Source organism: Zootoca vivipara, chromosome 12, assembly GCF_965207765.1.
Source record: "Zootoca vivipara chromosome 12, rZooViv2.hap1.1, whole genome shotgun sequence".
Taxonomy (NCBI): domain Eukaryota; kingdom Metazoa; phylum Chordata; class Lepidosauria; order Squamata; family Lacertidae; genus Zootoca; species Zootoca vivipara.
In genome coordinates, this window is record NC_142595.1 from 22,386,003 (window position 1) to 22,400,966 (window position 14,964).

At 45.5% G+C, this 14,964-nt stretch overlaps 1 protein-coding gene across 2 annotated transcripts; it reads right to left on the reverse strand.

Annotated features, from left to right (window-relative positions):
• Positions 1-2,105: 2,105 nt before the first annotated feature.
• RAB5C (RAB5C, member RAS oncogene family) lies at positions 2,106-14,948 on the reverse strand. Of its 2 annotated transcripts, none has more exons than XM_035136228.3 (6): positions 14,774-14,948; positions 10,086-10,315; positions 7,244-7,395; positions 6,183-6,305; positions 4,435-4,528; positions 2,106-3,547 (listed from the first exon to the last, which is right to left on the reverse strand). In XM_035136228.3, exons 2-6 carry the CDS (start codon positions 10,249-10,251, stop codon positions 3,435-3,437), a joined length of 648 nt encoding a protein of 215 aa, XP_034992119.1. In that variant the 5' UTR covers positions 10,252-10,315; positions 14,774-14,948; the 3' UTR covers positions 2,106-3,434. The 2 variants fall into 2 exon arrangements, with proteins under 2 accessions (XP_034992119.1, XP_034992118.1); XM_035136227.3 differs by having other exon boundaries at positions 14,704-14,867.
• Between the last annotated feature and the right edge of the window lie 16 nt (positions 14,949-14,964).

Sequence of the window (14,964 nt, forward strand, 5' to 3'; positions counted from 1 at the left end):
AACTGCCAGAAGGCCCTTGGCGCTGGACCTCAGTGTCTGGGCAGAACGATGAGGCCGTTTAGGGATTTAAAGGTCAGCACCAACACTTTGAATTGTGCTCAGAAACGTAGTGGGAGCCAATGTAGGTCTTTCAAGACCGGTGTTATGTGGTCTCGGCGGCCGCTCCCAGTCACCAGCCTAGCTGCTGCATTCTGGATTAGTTGTAGTTTCCGGGTCACCTTCAAAGGTAGCCCCACATAGAGCATGTTGCAGTAGTCCAAGAAGAGATAACTAGAGCATGTACCACTCTGGTGAGACAGTGCGTGGGCAGATAGGGTCTCAGCCTGCGTACCAAATGGAGCTGTTAAACAGCTGCCCTGGACAGCTGCGAGTCCAAAATGACTCCCAAGCTGCACACTTAGTCCTTCAGGGGCACCGTTACCCCATTCAGGACCAGGGAGTCCTCCACACCTGCCCGCCTCCTGTCCCCTCAAAACAGTACTTTTGTCTTGTCAGGATGCAACCGCAATCCGTTAGCCGCCATCCATCCTCCAACCGCCTCCAGACACTCACATAGGACCTTCATAGAGAGGTAGAGCTGGGTATCACCCACATACTGATGAACACCCAGCCCCAACCCCCTAATGATCTCTCCCAGTGGCTGCATGTAATGTTAAAAAGCATGGGGGAGAGGACAGAACCCTGAGGCACGCCATAAGTCTGAACAGTCATCCCCCACCACCACTTTCTTAACATGCCCCAGGAGGAAGGAGCGGAACCACTGTATAACATTGCCCCCAGCTCCCAGCCCCTCTAGACAGTCCAGAAGGATGTTATGGTCGATGGTATCAAAAGCCGCTGAGAGATCTAGCAGAACTAGGAAACAGCTCCCACCTTTGTCCCTAGCCCGCCGGAGATCGACCAGTGTGACCAAGGCAGAAGAATGCCTCTCACCTTTACGGCTGAACCACTCCTACCTGGCTCTTAAAAGTACAAATATACAGTGAATGAAAGAATGCCTTCAGTCTGACTAGATACAGGATTGCAAAACTACAAGCACAAAAGGCCTTCTTTGTGGAAACTGACTTCCTGGATCTACTGGCTTTCCTAGAGAAACAATGAGTAAAAATGAGACTAACAGTTTAGCTGAGATTTTGGCTCTCAGTTCTGGAAACTGATCAAGATCTGGGGGTAGGTGGCAACACTATTCAAGGAAGGCAAATGAAGTTGCCTTTTACTAAACCACCACCAGCCCAATGCTGTCCGGTAGTAAATTTCAGGTCTTTTGCAGTCATACTACCAGAGATGAAGGCTGCTGAGCCCTCAGAGTATATGCTCTTTTACTGACCTCAATGGAGCATAAGATTTAATATAGTGTGAACACCATCCCATGTTTTTAACCTATTACATACTGGAGGTAGGCATGCTTTCCCAATGGAAAGCCATATTAACCAACATTGGTGTTTAGTTCTGGGAATAGTCTATACATCTATATTTGAATTCTGACTGATAAGTCGCAGATCTATTTTAATTTGTAAACAATATTTTTCTTTCTTTGAAACACCCTCTCCCCCCGCAATCACTTGTTGCAACCATTTCCAAGGGGAGGAGGAGGATTCCATTCCTAATATCAAAAACTTCACTCAGCATTATGTAAAGATTCTTTACCAGGCAAACTGACCTTTTACTTCCCTTACAGAAATGGCACTACTAACGCTTTCTTTACAGAAGCTTTCTCCTGGACAATTTGGATGCTCACAAACATTCCATGATGTCACAGCAGCTCAGTCCACAACTCAAGGGCACCTACAGGCAACAAGCCATGTTTCACCCACCCACCCACCCAAGTAGTCCCTTGTTTCCTTTTCCAGATACAGATTCATTCTTGGAAGAATATTTGTGATCCAAGGATAAAGAACTACAATACTTGAAAATCTAAGAATATTAGCAGTGTAAGCCCAACAATTGGGAGTGTAACCATCTGAATTCATCCGAGCAATTTGTAAAATGCCCCCCAAATTTTGGAGTAAAGAGTTATCTTACTCCCAGGTGGGGAGTTTAGTGGAGATGCCAGACATTAATGTGGCTGATTTATACAAAGACAGAAGCTGCTTTTCTGGTCAGTATCTGATTTATAAAAAATTTATTTTTCAAATCATACACAACTGGAGCTTTGCATTGAAGAGACTGACAGACTCCTCCCTTTAAATACCAATATGAGTTAAGACAAAATTGCCTCAGGCACTAGATCAGAAACAAAATCTGTGATCTCCCTTCTGCAGTTTTATTTAGTGGAATTACCAATATTTCATCTGCATGTGAATACATATTATTGCCCCCCTCCCCACATCATGTTCATCCTCCCCACCCCCCCGCATCTATACATCCACCAACATCATACTATAGGGTTATTAACAATGGCATCGCGTTGCTCAAAAGAAGTGATAATTTTAATACAATTTTTCTTCAACAGGCTGAATTAGTGCATTATATCCAAAATGTAAATAGGGAAAAAAAATATTAATGCAGAGTTGGTATACCCAAAGCCCAATGCAAACTTAGGTGGGTGCAAGGCTAGTTGGTATATGTGATTAAAGAGATACTGATTGGTTATATGTTGAAAACTAGAATACAAAATACAGAAGAAAATCAGTTCCCTGCCCCCCCCCCCACAATCCCTGGCAATACTCATAATTGTGATTTGGTCAAAACAAGGCTTAAAGGCCAGAAGTTCTTCCTCAATCTAGCATTACTGCTACCGTTTCATTGAGTGGTTACCTGTGTGTTTCGTTACAGTACTTGCTTTTTTATAAGAGCAAGTCTATACTGTATCTAAACCAGGCTCCTGGCCAAGGAACCCCGGGAGTTGTCGTTCTGCCAGCATACAACTCTCAGCGCCTTCCCCGGCTTACGGCAACCACATTTTCTTTAGGGTTAAGCCCTACTGGTGGAAGTGACTTAGAATCACCAAGCAGGTGTTCCAAAAGTCACTTCTGGTTGAAGTAAGGCATGTCTTCCTTCCAAGCGGCTGCGAGCAAATACGAGGCTGTAAGAACCCTTCAGAAAAGGAAAAGGAAAAGGAAAGGCAGAGATAGGAGAGGCCAAAGCTCTGGAAATGCACATCACCTACCCATGAAGAGTGGTTGAAGAGGTGTGCCACAGTTCCTTTGTGTGTTTGTGCTCTCTCTTTTTTTTAAAAAAAAGAAAAAGGTGACTAAGACTTTTTTTAAAAATATGAATTCATCATTTGTACAGAAGAGGGGGAAGGTGGTTTCTTGCTCCCTCCATTCTGCAACCAGAGGGAAAGAGAGGGGAGGAGACACAGCAGCAAAAAAAGGGGGGGATTGGGAAGAGGTGGGAAGAAGAGGGATCCTGGCAGCTGTTCTTCCGTAAGTGCGATTGGTTCAGGCGCATTCCAGTTGGGGCCGCCCAGAGGGGCAGGCAGTGTGGCCCCTTCAGTTGCAACACGGCCCCTTGCTGGGTTGGCTACTCTCCTGGAGGTCGACACCTCGGTTCCTGCCTGCTGTTCCCGTTGGGCACTGCGGTTCGTTTTTGGGGAGCTTCTTGGCTGAAGGGGGGGGGGGAAGGAAGAGGCACATCCAAGTGAACTGGTTTGTAAGATTCACCCTGTGGCAGGAGCAGGGGATTAAGAACATGCCCATCCCAGCTCCTGGAAGCTAGCATCCTCTCAATTTCTTGCTGCTTTCAAAGGGGTGACTGGCACCACTATATTCAGCTGGTCAGTCAAGATGGGTATATTCAGCTTCTCTGTCTCTAGACTCTCGTACCTTTCTACTCCACACACTCCTTGCCCCCAGCTGCCTTGCTTAACCACTGCCTCCTGCCCACCACTCTGGCCTTTCTACCGTACTTCTTTCTCACATCTCTCTCTCCCCCGCCCCGCCCCCCAATTTCTCAGCACACTACCCACTCTGTAGGCCCTTATTTCAGCTCCCCTCCCTTGGGACCTCCTTCCACCTGATCTTCCGAAGCCTGTATTCCTCCTACCCAGCACTTTTGGCAACAGAGAGTCAAGGTGCTGTAGTGGTTAAGAGTGCCAGACTAGGACCTGAGAGGCCAAATACCACCTTGGACATAAAGCTCACTGGGTGACCTTGGGTCAGTCACTGCCTCTCAGCCTAACCTACCTCAAAGGCTTGTTGTGAGGATCAAATGACCAAGGGTGGGGGAAGAATCAAGCACACCACCTTGAGCTCCTTGGAGAAAAAGGTGGGATAGAAACTGAATGAATCCCCACATGGCCTTTCCTGGACCTAGGCCTGCAAGTTTCCTCAAGTCTGAACTGGCCAACTCTGCAGCTAACTGCCCCCCCAAGCTGTTCAGGAACCCAAGATTGTGATGTGTGTGTCTATTTATTTAACATCACTTTGTCCCCAATATATGACAGTGTGGAGGGTGACTCACCACCCTGCGTCTCCCCACCACTTTACTAACCTATCGCCATGAAGGTCTCATTCACATTCATTGCCGTCTTTGCGGACGTCTCCATAAACAGCAAGCTGTTGTCATCTGCATAGGACTGGGCTTCCTGCAAGGGAATGTGTCAAGCCAAATCAGAGTCTGTGCAGAGACATGCACTCAGCCAACCTTTTGGCGGCCTGATCTGGTGCTTCCTAGAACCACAACTCAGTAGCAGAAAGGAAGGGACATGGCAGAAGTGGAAGACTGCTCAGCGTGAGAAAAGAGCTATGATTGGAGCAGGCCTGGCAAGGGGCGTCATGTTCGTTGGGTGTCCCAGCTGTGCTTGAAAAACAGAGTTCGCTTAATGGGGGAATAACGACAGCCTTGGCCACTGCCAGCATCATCCCAGGGGGTGGCACGGTGGAGACACTCCAGTCTCCCAGGACGGCATGACTCAATGGTAACTGAACCTGGCATGACAGCTGTGGGGCAGCCATTGATGCCTCCAAGAAGCGAGAGCCTCCCCACCGCGCCACACACTCTTAAGATCAGGCAATCCCAAACTTTGGCCATCCAGATGTTTTGGACTACAATTCCCATCAACCCCAACCACTGGTACTGTTAGCTAGGGATCATGGGAGTTGTAGGCCAAAACATCTGGAGGGCCGCAGGTTGGGGATGCCTGCTTAAGATCTACTCATGAGGCCCTTTCTCCAGAACTCCATAATATTGGAGAACTATTACTCTCTACCAGGATCTTTTTTGTTGGCGCCCCAATACCTCTGGATCCCCCTTCCAAAGGAGATTATAACAGCCCCCTCTCTGCTGTAAAACCTGGCTGTTTCAGTTGGTCTTTAATAATTAACTACTACTCTGCCCTGTTTTATTTTGATGATAGCATTGTCTTCAGTTCACATTGTGGTTTTTCCAATGGTTGCCTCTACTGCAACACACTATGGAACTTGACTGAATGACTGTCTGTCTAATATGACACCATCCGTCCTGTGGGAAGAACATACGACGCTGGTTCTTGTTTGAGTGCGGCTGGTTGTTTTGGGGGGTATCTGTTGTGTTTTAGAAATGTCATTAGCCACTTTAGCGAAAAAACAAGACGTTAATCTACTAAATAATTACAAGTATTTTTAAAAATAATAATACATAGTAGCATCTATTACAAGATACTTGACAATCCCCAGAATTTTGCTCACACTGTCATGATCACTTAGCATTTATAACACATCCCTAAGACTTTCAAAGCTATACAGAGTAGTTGTACAGATTACCAAGCAACTGTAAGATAGTTCAGCATCTGCTACGGTATATATGTTGTAAAGTTGTATGTCTGACTATCTGTCTGTTTTCTATAGGTTTTGGCCACCTCTCAAGGTATCAACATGGGGGTCCATGAGGCGTGAGTTCCGCCATTTTGAATCAAGACAGTGGACAGAAATGTGACTTTGGCATGACTTCACCCCCCTCAAGTTGATTCAGGCCAGGTCACGTTGAATTCCTGGGTTGGTTGGATGGTTGGTGTGTGTGTGTGTGTGCATGCAGCCCTGAAATTCACTAATTAAACTATCAATTTAAAAATCACAATATTTATTGGTTTCTTTAAATTCCCATGCCACGCCAAGCACTTCCCACTAGTTACATATACATTGGATGAACAGGAGAGGAAAGCTGTTGGCCTAGCCATGTTAGCAAGTTCATGACAGCAGCTTCCTGCAGTCACAGGACGACTACAAGGAGGTTTATTTCCCAAATCAATGAATGCCACTCACCTGGAAGTCAACAGCTCGCTTGCTGGCCAAGTCAGCCTTGTTCCCTGCCAGGGCAATGACTATGTTAGAGCTGGCTTGCCGCTGCAGTTCCTTCACCCAGTTCTTGGCTCGTACAAAGGTGTCCTACAAGAAGGAAGCAGGCAAGGAAAGGGGGAAGTCAGCTCAGCAGTCAGTTCAGTGCAAGAAGAATACCAGCTCTTTCTCACTGGAATGCCAACACACTCTTCCCAACAGGCAGAACAACATGTTTACTGGCCTGTCACATCCACCTTAGTTTTGCATATCCAAGGCTGGGCAAAGATTGACAGCGGGGGAGGAAAAATTGCTAGCAAAATTGACCTTTTTATAACATTCAGAGTTATGGGTGCTGCTGGATTTTACATGTAAATGAGTGTGTTGGACAGGTTTATGCTTAACAAACATTGCATGGGGACATTAAACTGCTGTATTAAGACCAGACTTCAAAATTCCTCAACATCCAATTTGAATCCCAAGATTTTAAAATGTTAGGATTTGGCTAAGGTTCAACAGCTCACAGAACTGTGTCTTTTGGGGCTATCGCCACATGCCTTAGTATATGGAAATGAAATGAAATTGACACAAGAACAGTAAGCATGGAAGTGTTCCAACATAAGGCAGCAGTTGAGTCTGCTGTACTACTACAGGCTGCAGGCCAGCGCTTCTAGCTTCCCCCAACATGCTACTTTTCCAGATGCAGAGATTATTATTTTTATGGAAGAATGTTGCATCATGGAGACGATGCCATCCAAAGTGGTGAAGCCCAGACAATAGATTTACAGCCTCGCTTACTAGACTCAACAGTAAATTCCAATTGCAACTAAGGTCTAAAGAGCCCAGCCTGTTTTCATACCACCAAGGAAAACCAAGCTTTTTTAGTCTTAAAGCAAGCCCAAGGGGCTTGGTTTTTATTCAAAGTTACACCCTGGGCATTCGTCAAATGGATTCACACACGCCCAGGACTTCAGGCATTCAAGATTATCGGAACAACAGAAGAGGCTCTCCTGGGTCTAAGCTGACAAGACAGAGTCAAAAATCCTCACCATGTTGGTGATGTCATAGACAACAATGGCGGCTTGGGCACCCCGGTAATACATGGGTGCCAGACTGTGGTAGCGCTCCTGCCCAGCTGTATCCCAAATCTCAAACTTGACCGTTGTGTCATCTAGGCAAATGGTCTGTGTGAGGAAAGCCGCTGGAAAAGAAACATTAGCTCAGAGTTACAGGAAGGTGCAACAAAATCTTGGTTTGAACTCTGCACATGTTCTGATACATTTCCTAGGTACCATTGTTTTACTTGCACATTCAAGTACAAGTTTTACTTGTAATTTTGGAGATGATTAATTTTTGCTATGATCGCTATTATGTTTTTGTCTCTTTACTGTTAAACGTCACTATCAATTATCTATGGATTGTTTAACTTTATTGTATACTTTGAGATATTGTTGTTTATGGCTACTTAATTCAAATTCTGTTGTATTTTTTGTAATTATATAAAACTTTTATAACCCCAACTTTCCTCCAAAGAGCTCAAGGTAGTGTAAATAGCTCTCCTCCTCCCCATTTTATCATCGCAATAAGATGGGTTAGGCTTAAGAGTGAGCAACTAGCCGAAGGCCACTCAGAGGGCATCATGGCTGAGTGGGGATTTGAACTCAGGTCCTAGTCTGACATGCTAACCCATGGGTAGGCAAACTAAATCCGGCCCAATCGCCTTCTAAATCCGGCCCGCAGATGGTAAAAACAGCATGTTTTTACATGAGTAGAATGTGTCCTTTTATTTAAAATGCATTTCTGGGTTATTTGTGTGGCATAGGAATTCGTTCATTCCCCCCCACAAAAAAGTATAGTCCGGCCCCCCACAAGGTCTGAGGGACAGTGGACCAGTCCCCTGATGGAAAAGTTTGCTGACCCCTGCAGCAGCTAACCACGACACCATACTGGTTCCTGCAAATGACACTGATGTTGTAAGCCACTCTGAGCTACCTCTGGGAAGGTGGCATACAGGCAGAAGATGCTGTGTGATGTGGCTCATTCGCTGGGGTTGCTAATTTGTGACTTTCCAGACTAAAACTTCCATCTGTCTCCAGCAGCACACGGATAATGGGAGTTGTAGTCCAAATCAAACATCTGAAGGGCCACATTTAGCCCTGCTGCAAGTGATTAAGATACCGGTACTATGGTACTTTGCTGCAAAAAGAGCAATGTTAGCCATTTGAGGGTGGGGGGAATTTGTTAAGTAGAAGCCCTCCTTTTGTGCAGAGCTTGGACAGAAGATCAGTTCACACGTCCCTTTGGCTTGTGTGCAGGAGTTAAGCTTTGGGCTGATGTGATCCACACCAAGGGATGCATGCCCAGTTCAAACAGGAAGGGCACAGGACAGCTGCCCTCACATTTGTGCAACTGCCTTCTTCTTCTAGATGCCAGGTTCAGAACCCAAAATGCTTTCTGGAAGAACTGCAAAGCTTTCCGTTTTCGGACTGGCATTTGACAACTGGGGTAAAGCCAAATGTGGGTTAGCTAGCAGAGAATTTTGTTGCGGCACCTGCATCCCTGTTTGTTCTTACCCATCCCAAGCCTGCAAAACAGGCAAAGCAGAATATGAACTAAAGAACGTTAAGGTGAACCAGGTATTCTATCTGTAAGCAAGTAGGCTCCACCTGTCCATACCTTTTGCAGCATGAAGTGCAGCGGGTCTACAAAGCACACACACACACACACACCCCACACATACAAGGCAGAGGTCAGGTCAGTCCACACTGAGTCCTATGCCCCACAGCATATATACAACAACATGTACCTGGCAGGCTGTGGGCAAACCAGCTCCTAAGCAGCCACTGCTCTATTCAGATTCTGTAGTCTGATGAAATCAAATAGGACTTGACATCACTGACTCCAATCAAGCCAGAAGTCCCCACTTTGCAAAAATTGCACCAGAACTGCCAAGGTCGATCTTGACAGAGGGGCATTGTAAGAGGTGAAGCAAGAACTTGGCGTCAGGCTGGCTAATCTGCTCAGGGCAGAGAAGACGCTTTTTCCAAACTGACATTTTTGCAAGGATAGACAAATGCATAGCCTTCTCTTCCTTTTGCCGTTTCGTCTGCAAGTTTCAGCCAGAAGTGGCATTGTGGCTCTAAAAAAAAGTCTAGAAGGAACTGTTGAAACAGATTAACCCCCGTTAGCCCCCACAGACAACTGCATCCTTCTGCCAGTTTGCCTCTGTTTGGAAATATTGCTGGGTAGGAAAACACTGTCAGAAGAGCAGTGAGAATTAGCAATGGCAGAAGAGCTTCTTTAATGACAACTTGGTCTCTGCTGCCAACTTCCTCCGGTAGTTTAAACCAGGCTTTTAGTGTTGCAGCCCCAGCTCTCTGGAACGAATTACCAGCTGAAACCAGATAAGCAGCTAATGAAGACATTTTTGTTTAGGAAGGCTTTCCCTGTCGTTTATGGAAGATTAATTATACATCTGATTAAATTGTATTGTTGTTTCAGAGTATAAATGGTTTTATTGTTTTAGAGCTTGCCGAACTGATTTTATTAGTCTTGGAGCTTGCGCTTTATTCCATTTTGTACCATGTATGTCTATAAATCTATTTAGTAATTTTAATAGTTTACAGCTGTAAGTGACACTGTTTAGATATGTAGGGAATGCATAATGTCCTAGGTGGGAAAAACAGGGCCGACCAACAGGCCTGGCTAGTGCTTCACTTTGAAATGGAACGGGCGCCTTATTAGGCTCACTGAGAATTCTTTGCACCATATCGGTGTGGAAAGAGCTCCCTAATCACAGAAAGTTTGCAAGCTAGGGGGGGGGGGGGAATCCTGCAAAGGCCTGGGACTCTTCTGTAACTTAACCCACAGCTGGAGTCCACCAATACTCACCTCCGATTGTGCTCTCCTGGTACTCATGGAACTGTCCTTTCACGAAGCGCAAGACTAGGCTGGACTTCCCAACAGCTGACTCGCCCAGAAGAACCAATTTGAACTGACAGATCTTGTTCCCGGCAGCTGGCCCGTTTGGCCGTGCAGCTCCACCGCGGCTTGCCATGGCCTGTTCCAAGGGCACAGGCTCCAATGAGGTGGGACTGTTGGCGAGGAACACAAATCTCCAACTGAAAGAGAGAGACATTTCAGTGATGTGAAACCGACTTTTGAGCTAGCACAGAGGTGGGGAAACCCGTGGCCCTCCGAGTATTCTTGAACTCCACCTCCTGTCAGTCCCAGCCGGCACAGGTGCCTTGCCCCTGCCCTGATCCAGCAGCTCAAATGTGGAACTGGAAGCTTCACTCCTGCCACAAGCTCTCCTGGGTGGCTTCAGGTGAACTGCTCCCCTGTCGTTCCAATGTACAGAGCATCTTACCTGAAGTGGCTTCTTAGTCCTTCTAATAAGCGCATGCACTGTATTGTTCGCCACCATTACAACAGCATTAGTCTGCAGCATTAAAACTTCCGACATGATCAGCTGGGTTGAGGGGTGCTCCAGCCCAGTGGATCAAATATCAAGCTATAAATTAGGACGTCTCAATCTCACATCTTCCATAACCCACTGGGTGGCCTTAGGAAAATAGTTTATTCTTTGTGTCTACCAACAGGGGGACAATACTGATACAATTTGTGGGGTTTTTTTTTGTAAGGATTATAACAAGGTAGCTCTATGTTGAATAGAGGTGTAATATGCTATACAGAGTACTACATTTAGGCATCAAGGGTTAGTATGCCCAGAGCAAAAGAGACTGTGGACCCCATCTTACTTTTTTTACTTAGGTAAAAAGTTACATTAGCCTTCCACACTACACTTCTCTGTGCCTCCCTAATATGGGAGGAGAAGATATAGGGGAAGGATTAAAATAAACAAGGTAAATAAGGAATTAGGAATATAGTTGAAGCGTATGCTGATCTCGTGATTTCGGACATGATTGAATAATTGAATGAGTGTTTATTTTTGTTTGTTGATTGTATTCTCTTTATTTATTATGTTTATGATTATTATAATTATTATCATTTACATTATATTATTTGTAGTAGAAGCTATACGGTATTATTTTATATGCCTTATTATGGTTATTTATATATGATTTTGTATATTATGATTTCTATATTATTGTTTTGCTTTTTTGTATGTCATTATTTCTATATATAGTTTTGTTTTTGTGTGTAAATGTATTTTAATTTAAATTCCAATAAAGTTAAATTAAAAAAAACTTTCTTTTTAAACATAATTTTTATTAAGCACTTTCTTTGGTTACAAAAGTAGGTGTGCTATCTCTTTTTTCAGGTCGTAGAGTCTTTTTAACCGAGCAGTTACACTGGATGTGCGACATTAAGTATTGAATACAATATAAGATTGGGGGAGGAGAAATTGGGGGTGGGGTGGTTAAACTTATATTCTTTTAGTTAGTGTATGCGTGGAGCTTTTGTGTCAGCATCACTTGGGTATGTTCTCTTTCTATTCATTTATTGTTTTTCTTAGGCAGTGAGAGAGGTCGGTGGGGTGTGTGTGTGCGTGAGAATTGTTTGCTTGGATTGTTGGGGGCAGCCGGATTGGTGATGCCCCTAACTTTCTCTGCCTAAGGATGCTAAATATTCAAACCAGCTGATCTTTAGGCAAGGCACTCAGCATTTTACAATTTATACTGTACTGAGTATACTGAGCAGTAACTCAAAAGTGAAAGAGAAACGAGTTACTGTTAATCAGTAGTCCCTGATATATCTGGGAACAACCATCCTGACTTGGTTACTGCATTTATAGAGTTAAGCTATTGAAACGAGATGCTTCTTTTCACTGCTACACGTTTAAAGCAATAAGATGGGTCTGTCAGGTTACTTTGTGTACTGACTGCACACACTGTTATTTAGTGTTTTGACTGTGGCATGTGTGTGTTTTTACTAAATACTGCACAGGCTAACCCTGAATAAATATAAACAGAAATCGTTACCGGCAACTTCTCACGTCACAACCAACAGCACAACAACCAGACAGGGGGACCTTCCTCAGCCTGGATATGGATTGTGAGAAACCATGTAGCATTTTACAGACACACAAGAGTCTTCTTAAGGCACTGAGGTCTGGGGGATATGATCTAACTTCAATATGAATCGCATATGTACTCCATTGTGCCCTAAACCTTTGCCAGAGAAAAACCTCTGGTGCCTTGCTATAATACTAGCACAGGGCCCACCGATATGTTCATGGAAGGAGGGCTTGTGAATTAAAAGAATCTCATGGGGATGCATGACCCCAATGTTGCATCCAAAATAGGAAACTTCTCCTGTGATCCTTGACCATCGACCATGCTAGCTGGGGCTGATGGGAATTGGGAGTCCAAAGGTTTCCTCATCCCTCCCCTACATAATCCCTATCAGTGACGGACTGGCGACCTGCAGCAGGGGTGGAGCACAGGTTTTGCTTTGAGAAAGCCAAATGTAGCACCTGCTCTGCATACAGAAGGCCCCGGGTTCAATCCCTGGCATCTCCAGCTAGGGCTGGGAAGGCTTCCCTATCTGAAACCCTAGAGACCTACCTACTACCAGTTAGCATAGACAATACTGACTGAAGATATAAAGCAGTTTACTGTGTTTCATCGCTATGTCAGTGTTCCTAAACACAGCATTTCCATGAAAGTGAATGCCCACCATTCACTTACACAAGAGAGAGAAGAATTGCACTCACACTCCAATATTAAGAATTAAGCATGCTCCCATCTGCATAGTTTGCTTCTTGGCATGCTGGAGTGTAACAGAATGCTGGGAGCTAGCTACCCCTCCCATCTGGCCATGTAGAAGGGTAGACCGTTAAAGACACATATCCATATATTCAGGAAAATGGTCAAAGGAATTACATTATACATCAGCTTCCTGAACTGTGGCACAACTAACATTTAACAAGGATTTAGAGCATGGGGGGGGGGGAGGAGAGAAAGATATTGCTGAACTACAACTTCCATCCTCTGTGGCCATTGGCCATACTTCCTGGGGCTGATGGGAGTTGTAGTTTTGTAACATCTGGAAGGCCAAATGTTCTCAACACCCGGTAGAAGGGCAGGCACAGGAAAGAGGAAAGGTGCCTTAAGTTTGGGGACAGCAAACATAACTTTGACAAGTACTGTACTGTAAGTCTTTTACATTCAAGCAATGCAGAATGTTCAGGCAACATTGTTCCTGCATACAGGCTTAAGAGAATCTGCAATAGAGAGGCAAGGGGTGGGGGTGGGGCAGGGCTGCAGTGATGACCAGGGATTGAGATAAAATGGTGGGAGTGGGGAGAAGCCAAATGGCAAAAGGTGGGGCAAGAAAGAGAATAGGGAAATTGTTACACAAAGGAGGGGCCTGTCCCCTTTGGTAACAATAATATGAACTTTCATTCACATATACAGTAATCCATCAGCATTTTTACAGGCTTCAAGAGGCAAACCAGATCCTTATATGTACTGTATTGCCAAACACCGAATGGACTCATGTGGGAGTGAAAATTTGAGTCACAGTCCACTTTCTTAATCACTACACTAACTTCGGAGATGTCTTTCAAAGAATTCCATGCAATATAATGGTAGTAGTAAGAAAAGGGATTTGTCATAAAACTGCTGGTTATTATCATGTTGGTTTTGTCTGATGAGGAAAGTACTGAACCTGTTAAGTTCAGACGACATACAAAGTTCACAAATTATTGACTCTCAAGATAGCTCCCTGAAAAAAAGGCCCATAACCAAGTCATTTTTATTACAATCCTACAGGCTGATTGTTTTAAATGCAGCCTTTATTTGCAGCAACTATGATCACAGATAGAATATGTATACTCATAGTCCAAGATACAGTAGGACAGAAAGAGAGTCTGATAACCCCCTCTGCTAGAATCCACACCCTAGGTTAGAATATCATAGCTTTAGGGATAGGATATCTTATACAGGAAATGTCACACCTGTTGAACTTCTGCCCGACAAAGCTGATAAACGTTCACTCATCCCCTTAAGAGGAAATTAACTGGCATCTCCAGTTAGCAGCGCACCAGTACTGTAAAGAGCTCCTCTGTCCAAACGCACATATTCAATGTTTTTCGTGAACACCCAATCCTCTGGGAGCCTTGCATACGAAATGTGACTACTACCGCTCTTAGACTGCAAGCCTCAAAGGGCAATGAGAACCGTTTCTCCTTAAGGCGCTTCCACAAAGCGCCGTGCAGGGCGGAGCAAACAACAACCCTGCTGGGTCGGCCACAGCGGTCCTCCTAGTCCAGCATCCTGTTTCCAAGAGCGGCACACGGCATGCCTCCAGGAAGCCCGCAGGCGGGGCTCGAAGACAACAGGTGCTCGAGAGAGGTGCACTGCCCCTAGCCATGGAGGCTCTATCCTTGCTCGCCACGGCCGAGCCAGCCCCGCTATGGCCAGCAACGCCCATCTGCGAGGAAGGCGAAGCCGCGGGGCTCCTTCTCCGAAGGCAGGACAGCCTGCGCTTCCCCAAGCCCAGCCCAGGCCAGCCTCCTCCGGACCCGATCCCCATCACTCACCCGCTCCCGCCTGCGGGACCGCCGCCGCCGCCACCAGTCCTCCCGCTGCTCGGTATCCCCCTTTACCCACCACTCCAAAAATCTCAAACGGCGCCACTTCCGCCCTCGGCTCCTTTCCAGCTTCTTCCGCTTCCGCTAAAGGCTCCTCCTGGCAGCGGGGGCGGATTTTCTTTTTGCTTTTCTACTTCCGCTCACCTTGTGACAGGCTGCTCCTTCCACCAATCGAGAGGGGGAAAAAAAAAAAACCACCAGCAGCAGCAG